The sequence below is a fragment of the Xiphophorus hellerii genome, chromosome 1, assembly GCF_003331165.1.
Source record: "Xiphophorus hellerii strain 12219 chromosome 1, Xiphophorus_hellerii-4.1, whole genome shotgun sequence".
NCBI classification, from domain to species: Eukaryota; Metazoa; Chordata; class Actinopteri; order Cyprinodontiformes; family Poeciliidae; genus Xiphophorus; species Xiphophorus hellerii.
The window spans coordinates 19,410,771-19,419,591 of NC_045672.1; the positions used below are offsets into that span (position 1 = coordinate 19,410,771).

Sequence of the window (8,821 nt, forward strand, 5' to 3'; positions counted from 1 at the left end):
ATGATCCGAAAGACACACATGCCTGCCGCCGCCACCTCAAAGGTCTCCCGCCTTGTTTTTAGCTGCAGGCTTTAATCACTTCAGCAGATCACCATAGCAGAACATACTGTGTGTGCACTCACTTTGCGTTCGCTTTCCACAGTTTCCAGGAGGGATTTTTGACCCTATCCATTCCCCCCGCCTCCAGCCTTCAGCGCCCGCCTACATCACCCCCACTTCCACATGTCTGGGCACCAGAGTCACTCCGTGCATCCTGGGAGAAAAGCACACGTGCCTGACTCACATTAAGGTCATGCGAGTCAAACATGTGAAGGCCTGCTGTTACTAGAGCAGAGGAGGGATTACAGAATATTCACACCCTGGTCATCAATGCAAAGTTTTTAGGAGACAAACTGTTTCACAATAAAAATGTGGGAGAAACCAGCAGCTGGGAGGACTAAGGGGATGTGTGTGCGTGTGTGCGTGTGTGTGTGTGTAGGCGTGTGGGGGTGTGTGGGTGCATGCGGGTGTGTGTGGGTGTGTGTGTGTAGGCGTGGGTGTGTGTGTGGGGGTGGGTGCGCATGTGTGTGTAGCACACAGAATTCACAGTGCAGATGTGCAGGCACAAACTCTTGTGACATAATACTGTATTTATGTTGAGAGGGTAGATCTTTTAGCCCTCATCTGGAATTAAACATCATTACTCAGATGACATAAAATCAAAAAAACAGCTCACAATGATAAAAAAAAAGCTAAATAAATAAATAAAAATAAAATAAGAGAAGGAAGTAGAACAATGATGTTGCTAATTACATGAGTTTGATTACCAGATGAATCAGAGAATGTAAGCACCTCTTCTAAAGCAAAAGTCTGGAGTCAATGCCAAGGAGAGGTGAGATCATCAAGGATTAAAGGGAAGGAGTTTATAAAGTCCATCAATCTCTGAGGAGTTATAAGACAATCCCCAAACAATATGGAGTCCATCATTCTACAGTCCAAAAAGGGGGCAAAAAAGGTAACTACCCCAGTATGTTCCTCACAAAGTGTGAACTTTCAGTGAAGACAGTGCAGACTCTACAGGCTAGAGTTAGAATAAAAACAAAAGCCATTTTTGACCCTAACATAGCAGCACACATCGGTGGAAAGGGGATGATTCTGTCTTGATTTGTGGCTATAGGACTTTGTCCAAGGTTACATGGTGGTGGTTTGTATAGTTGTCTGACATCAAAGAGGCCTCTGGTTTAAATCTTAGCTGCGGAGGCCAATAGGACTTTGGAGTATGCCTGTATTTCCTCTCATAGCCAAGAAGAACACAAGTTTGGTTAAGTGTTGATTGTAAAACTGGCCTCAGATGTGAGAGGTAGCATGTGTGTTTGTGTCTCTATATTGGCCCTTTGATCAACTGGTAACCTTCTCAGGTTGTAACCCACTCGGTAGGATAATCTGTGTAATGCAACCTGATGATTATCTCAATAACAGAAACAAATAAAAACCAAAATAGCTGAAAGAGAAATGATTCAAAATTTTGCTTTTCACTTGGTGTTCAGATTTCACTGGAATCAAAGATTCTCCAGAATAAAAAGAATTTTTTAATAAAGGACTCTACAATACAGTGCCTCACAAAAGTGTTCACACACCTTAAGCAGTTTCATAACTGTGATGTCATAAGCTAAAAGCTGTAGTATATTGTGATGGGATTTAATTGCTCTACAAACATGTTCCATCTTCCTTCCCCCCAGACTAAACTACACATCATTGGTGACAGAGCCTTCTGCTCTGAGGTACCATGGCTATAGTACTCTCTTCCCAATGATCTGAGGTTGCCACACACCACTGAACACATTAAGAAAGAGGTGAAAACATTCACATTCAAAAAAAATTTACATAATTTAAATATACTTTTAATCCTGATGTTTTTACATGAAAGTGTTGCACTGACATTTTAAAAAGTAAAGTGCGTGAGAAATACAGTAAATGACTATTATTATCATGATATGACAGACCTTCGTTGAGTTGAGCATAATTGGAAAATGGATGGAAAATATTGCATTGTTTAGAAATAGTTTTTACAAATAAAAATCAGAAAACCACAAAGAAGCAGCCAAGAAGACCGTGACAACTATGTAGGGGCTGCAGAGTTTGTTTGTTTAGATGTCACATAGTTTGCTCGGATCCAATTAGACCAAAATTGAACTTTTTCAGCCAACATCGAAAATGACTAGCTGTAGCCAATCACCAATAAAATACTTTGCCCATAGTTTTAACAGAGTCATGCTGTGATGATGCTTTGCTTTAGCACTGAAAGGATAGTTAGAGTTGATGTAGAGATGGATGGATTTAAATAGGGCAATGGTGTGAGAAAAACTTGAGCCTGAGGGAGAAGTGTTTAGATACTCAAATTTGTTAGATTCCAAACACACTTTGAATCAAAATCAAGAAATGACAGCAGGAATGACGTGATGAAATATGAATTTCTTATGTGAGATGAACTGAAAGCAGTGAGGAGTAACCATCTTCTCTTCCCGCAGATAGCAAAGAGGAGATCAGTCCAGTTACTGAGGAGTAAACAGAGACACGTGTTTACGCTGGCGGAATGAGCGGCCAGAAGGCTCCATGGGAATGGCAAACTCACATCTAGTTTGGAAAAAAAAAAAGCTCCACCGTGACTGAAGGGGCCAGTGAGGCTTTGAGGTTCAGCACAATCAACGCAGCATGTTTTCCAGCCTGCTTTACTTCCCAGTACAGCCTCACCAAGCAAAACATATCTGAAATATCAGCAGGGAAGACGCTGCCCTACCAGGAATACGATTGTCCTCTAAAGGTCAGTGAGTGCACGCAGCACAGAAAAGTGGGACACTTTATGAGTTGTCTGCCGACTGTATGTAATTCCTACACTAATGGAGGGACCGGAATGCCACGGAAATCCCAACAGAGTCATTTGTGTGACTGCCTTATTGTGCAATGTACATAATTTCATCCCCAGAGAGGAAAATCTATGTACAAATGCTTGGTTTGCATTCCCTTCTGTGTTGTGCTTATATGAATCTGCCAGGGGTTCCAAGCTGTTTTCTCCATCTAATTGTTTTCAAAAGGAAAAATTACAACCAGCAAAGGGGTTCAGTGGGCCCACAGTAGACCACAAATACTCCACTGATCTTCTTTTAAGTTGGACATAAATTTCCATGGGGGGGAATTTTACTCACCAAGCCTAGCATTACCATATATGTCACAATACCATCTGTCTTCAGGGAAGAGAATGGGTTTGTTGTATTGACATTTTGGATTTTCATCAACAGCACTTGAGTCTATTAATTCACATAATTGCATTAAGCGGATATTTTTCTTCTTTTTGTCCTGTTCATGGCAGCTTTACAACTATAAAGGGTGGGGGTGGGGGTGCTCCTGGGGTTGTGTGTCAAAGAGGAGAGGTCCAGCTGTGGAGGAAAGTGGTTCAGTATGAACAAAATTAATGTTTGACGAGCTTAACGAGCTAACGGGAAAATACAATATCTGCCCCATCAATCATAGCCACTGAAGGGAAACATACACAGATGCACACACACCTCATTAACGACACATAATTATGAACATCACCAAGATATTGTCAGTGCGCTCCACATATTTTTATCGTTTTTTTTACTTAAATCAGAGAAGATTTAAAAGATAATCCGATTTCCTTGCCTTTTACCATATGAAACAGGTAAAAGGCATTACGTCATTGCAAGGTCTCTCCAAGACTTGTGAGAAGATAGCTGAGCATCGACAAGGAGACATAGAAACCCGCGTTGTTTGGTTAGGGTCGCCATCTAGTGGACAGCAAAGTAATAACGCCCCGTAATAGCCACGTAAACAGATGTTTACTAAATATAATAAGCCCGTGAAAGTGCATTGTAATGAAATTAAATGAATCATATGCCGGTGCATAAAACTACAATATTATTAGAAATAGAATTTATTTCAAAAAGCAAGTTTCATAGAGATTAATTAGATGGAGTGAGATATTTGAACTGTTTATTCTGTTCATTTTGATCATCAGATAACTAAAATATGACACTAGATCAACACCAGCAGGTGGCATCATAAAATAATCACTGACTTTGGAAACCTCATAACGAGCTTAAAATAGTTTGGATTCCACTTTTCCTCAAGACAGGAACCTTGATTTCCAAATAAATTGCAAAATTTACTTTCATCTGAAAAAAAGACAATAGCCTAGTTTCTTATTAGAAGCTTCGAACATCTTTGGTTCAGGATTGCTTAACACAAGGAATGTTTTAGCCTTTTTCCCAGATATGTCTGTGTGTTTTTCCCTGGAGCTCTGACTCCAACGGAGCACAGTTCAAACTTTCTGAATTGCCTCCAAATACTTGAATGGTCAATGCTTCGCAATCTTCTAGGATTTGGTAATCCCTATTGCTAGAGTGCCTTTTTCAACCATTTGTCCTTCTAATAAGGCTCTGATACAGCCTTCTTTGAAAAGCCCATTAGCAATGACCTCTTGTATAAGGTGTCAGTAACTTCCTACTGTGAAACAATCTCCCATGATTTTATCAAGCATAGAATAATTTTGTTGATCTTATCTAATTTTATTCTCAGACAAACTGTATTTTAGGTTGTTGTTAGTTGTAAGCCATGATCATAAGGATGCTTAAAAACCTCAGTAAAGAATCTAAGTATTGGTTACTGAAATTATTTTTCTATAATATATTGAGTTTTCTGTAACTATTCATCTAAAAGTCACCACTTTCTTAATAAACACAAAGCTTTTTCTTCTTTATTTTTAGTATTCATAAAATATAAAAGCTAACGTTGCTAACATTTGTTTGAATTCTTGTATTTCACTTACACATTTCAAAGTACTGATGACAACAAACATGTTCAGAAGGCATCTTCTTTTACCTATAACAAGACTAACAATACAGGTGGTTTAATGACAGGCTTGCTTTTCTACATTAAGTAGTCACATATTTTGTAGATGTTGCACAGCACACACCTCATACTAAAAAAATAATGATATGATGAATTTTTGAGACAGAGCTGTTTCAGTCCACTGTGACGCCTTCAGGTATCTCCACCACCACCGGAGCACAGTCATCCATGTCTGCATCAAAATCCCAGCGAAACTTCTTGGTCAGGTGGGCTTTGAACTTCTCTGCTTTCTTTCGCAGAGTGCTGTCCACACCAGGTCCGGTGGCAAACTGAAAAAAGTCCTGCAAAATAAGTCCAACAGCGTTCATCATTAAAGCTGCAGTACGTAACTTTTATATAAAAAAAAGTTCTTATATACTTATTGAAACCACCACCATGTTGTAATAGTATAATATGAAAGAGTAAAAGTTAAGTGGTTAAAGTAGATTGAAAGCTCTTCAGGCTGCCTGGAGTCTGCAGGAGACCTGCTGATTCTTGAATTCGTTGATTGTATTTGTATCTGACTGTATGATTTAACTGTAATAAAATTATTTTGACTGGCTAATATACATTTATTATATCATGCTATATAAGTGAAATAATTTGTTCTAACATTACATGTTGATTATTGGATGCTGTATAAATTAACCTGAAACTGGATTGAAGTCTTTAGAAGAAATACAAATATTTTATTGGCTAACAAAAAATTTTATTTAGATAAGATTCATAGTGAAACTGTAGCTGCAAAATTAAAGCTGCATTGTGTTTCAGTGAGTTTATAAATTTGACTTTTGATGCAATGCAGCTTTTTGACAATCATGACTCAGAAAATAAAGCTAATTTTCCATTCACCTGCTCAGGTTTCAGATTTAGTAACTTTTCTAAGCGCTGCCCCGTTACCTGGAGTGTGCTGGTGAGAAAGTTACTCTGCGAAACAATGTCAACGAAGAAGTCCGGGGGTACTTCTCCAAGCTGGTGGTAGAGCACAGTGATGAGGCCCAGATAGAGCTCTTTCCGCTTCCTCATGGCGTCCTCTGAGCGGCAAAGCAGAGCCAGTAGACTCTTCCAGTGCTCGAAGCCCTCGTACACGTTTCCGACCAGGAAACACACAAAGGCAAACTGCAGCTCACCTAGAAGAGGTCAGATGAAGGAGTTTACTTTTACAAAAAAAAAAATGTAACAGAATGGTCATGACTAAGAATTAATATACTTAGCTTACCAAGCAAGTTGAGGGGTTGGTCCGGGTAGTTCTGCTCCACCACAGTCTCCAGGGAGTAACTCAGGTCCATGCTGCATCGGGTGATCTCTGCGGGAGAAGCTCCAGGAGGGTAGGTCTTCTTGGGAATATCTGAGAAGCGTAACTCTGTGCCCTCCCTCTGCTTCATCTTTGGAAGCCTATCGAGTCCCTCTCTCATGCTTTGACAGGCTGTGTCATTCCTTGGCTGCTCTGCCCGGTCTTTCGTGTGTCTGAACTGCAGTTCAGGGATGATATCACTGAAAGCGCACACTCGACCTGAGAGAGGCTGCAGGTTAACAGCTAGCTCCTGGCTGATCTGGTCAGTGAGGGAAACCCACTTCCTCATCACCTCATATGGATAGGGACCCAAGTAGGGATCCAGCTCTCGCAAGGTGCTCCGGATTCGGTTCACCTCCTCCTCATTCTTTGAGGCTGAGAAGTCCAGATCCTCTTCTTTGGGGTCCCAGTGGGCCAACAGAATCTCTCTGGGTTTAAGAGTGAGGAAGAGGCCTGATTTAGGACCAATTTCTCCACCACAGCTTGGAGAGTTAACGGAGCAGAAATGGAGGAAGTGAAGACCGGGAGGTATCATCTTCACTCCTCTAAAGCGAGGACCCACCTGCCAGCTCTTGCAATCTATCCCCAGTTCTGTGCCCTGAGGAACACCCAGCAATACCAGGGTGGCTCCTTCTTCAAACAATCTCAGAGCAACATCTGGATCCATGTCCACACAACTGCTGCCCGCCATATTTGACTGAGAACTGCGCACCGGGTCCAGCAGGGCAACTCAAAAAATCGAGGTCTGTTCTCACCTGTTCATGAGCTGTTCATGTCCGAAGTGCTTCGCCTCTAAATATGAAAACACACACCGATGCTGTTCAGCTACACAGTTAGAAAAATAGCCGTTCACTCATGTACTCTAAAACAAATATTTTCAAAACAACTTTAATGTTGTCCATAAACCACCTTAAAGTTGGCCGGTTTCCCCCAAAACGTTGGGAATTCGTTTGCGGTAACACTTGTAACACATTTTTATCGATCCGGACGGAAACTGCGTCGTTGTGGAAGAGTTCCGCTCATGCGGTAGCGTAGAAATATAGTTGAGAAAAAATATTGTAATAGTTGAAAAACAAAACTAAACAAAACAAAGTTAGCATTTTTACACATTCTATAAGGATTTTAACGTTTGTAAGGGATTTTACTGATCCAATCTACCAGGCGCTATTATTAGTAAAATTGTACAATGCAACACATTGCAAAAACAGGATGGGTATGTAATCTGGGATGTTGACAACTGAGAAAAATAGAGTAAAAATTAAAAAAGCACATAGTTTCAACCTAACGACAAGAACAATCTATTGATAAATAATACAGGTACTTTTAGTGTCAATCTATTATGATAATTCAATTATTCCATACCATATACTAATCTGCATCATAATTTCTATATTTAAAAAAACATTAGATGACTATCATTTCAATCAAAGTAATGAAGAGCTGTTTTGGAAGTTAAAGTGAATGTACTTTAAGATTTTTTTTCACTTTACCATTAACTTCTAAGGTTTTGGGGGATATTTTGTGATAGAGCTGAATGAATGAATGCTGAATGATAGAGTTGAATAGCTAGCTACTGTTGAATAGTGTGGTGTACTCTTCCTAAGTTGATGGACAAAAAAAGTGTTTTTTAAAAAGTGCAAACCCTATTTGACAAGTCCAATTTGACAAGTTAACCAACTTGTCAAATTGGACAATCAAGAGAACTTCTACTGGCAAGTCTTTTGCATTTTTATTATGTGGTATGAGTATTTTATGGTTACAGTGGCATGTGGCTTACAAACATGATACATAAATGTTACATCAGGAGAGACCTTGACAATGTGCATATTATTAAAGTATTTGCATGCACTTATGATACTCTTAGCTTATCTGTGGTTATGATGAAACATATAACGAGGAGCAGTGGTGAGATACAAAAGAGAGGCAGATTTTATACATGAAAAACTGAGAACTTAACAGCAGTAAACATTCGTTATATTGCATTAGAAAGAGAGCTGTGCATAAAAAAAATAGGTCATTTAGTTCTGTAGTGGTGCTGTGAACATTCTTGCAGGTCATCCGGTATCTTCATGAAAGGGTGGCACAGTTTGTCCTACTTAGAGAGAACATGGACACTCTGAAGTTTCTTCCAACAAGTGATCATCAGCTTTATAACCCTGATCAACCTCAGTCTCCTCCTTTTTTTTCCTTGTATTTTTTTGACAGCTGAACATGAGGTTGTCTTTTCCTGTAAAAAGAACAAGAAAATACAGCAGATTTATTGGAATTATATTTAACTCAGTGAATATTAGTGATACCTTTAAAGAGCAGCCTTAAAACAGTTTTCTGTTTGTTTGTTTTTTACCATGTAATTAGGACTGCAGTTTTGAACGATGAGCCGCTCCATGCTCCCGACTGGCTTTTTCAGGTCAGACTGCTTGCCAGTCCTCTGACACAGAATCTGCTGCGTCATACCATAGATGGACATCAGGATGCGGCGTTCCTGTCGAGACATAACATCCCAAAAATAAAACAACACAGGGACAATGTTTGAATGAATCTATCACGCCTGACAGGTTATAATCAAAGTATATGAGATTTTCAGATAAATATTTCTCAACATTGGCCAACATGAGAATTATGAGACAAACTGTGGTAGAT

The 8,821-nt window shown here is 39.6% G+C and overlaps 1 protein-coding gene across 1 annotated transcript; it reads right to left on the reverse strand.

Moving 5' to 3' along the window:
• Nucleotides 1-4,731: 4,731 nt before the first annotated feature.
• Nucleotides 4,732-7,162, reverse strand: aar2 (AAR2 splicing factor). Its single transcript, XM_032576090.1, has 3 exons — nucleotides 6,107-7,162; nucleotides 5,788-6,017; nucleotides 4,732-5,189 (listed from the first exon to the last, which is right to left on the reverse strand). Exons 1-3 carry the CDS (start codon nucleotides 6,870-6,872, stop codon nucleotides 5,022-5,024), a joined length of 1,164 nt encoding a protein of 387 aa, XP_032431981.1. The 5' UTR covers nucleotides 6,873-7,162; the 3' UTR covers nucleotides 4,732-5,021.
• Between the last annotated feature and the right edge of the window lie 1,659 nt (nucleotides 7,163-8,821).

What these genes read in the sequence shown, in the direction of transcription:
- aar2 (XM_032576090.1), bottom strand. Translation starts at nt 6,872, where the DNA reads ATGGCGGGCAGCAGTTGTGTGGACATGGATCCAGATGTTGCTCTGAGA. An exon ending in CCAACCCCTCAACTTGCTTG is followed by an intron (nt 6,018 to 6,106) that starts GTAAGCTAAGTA and finishes GACCTCTTCTAG; the next exon opens with GTGAGCTGCAGTTTGCCTTT. An exon ending in TTCTCACCAGCACACTCCAG is followed by an intron (nt 5,190 to 5,787) that starts GTAACGGGGCAG and finishes CTTATTTTGCAG; the next exon opens with GACTTTTTTCAGTTTGCCAC.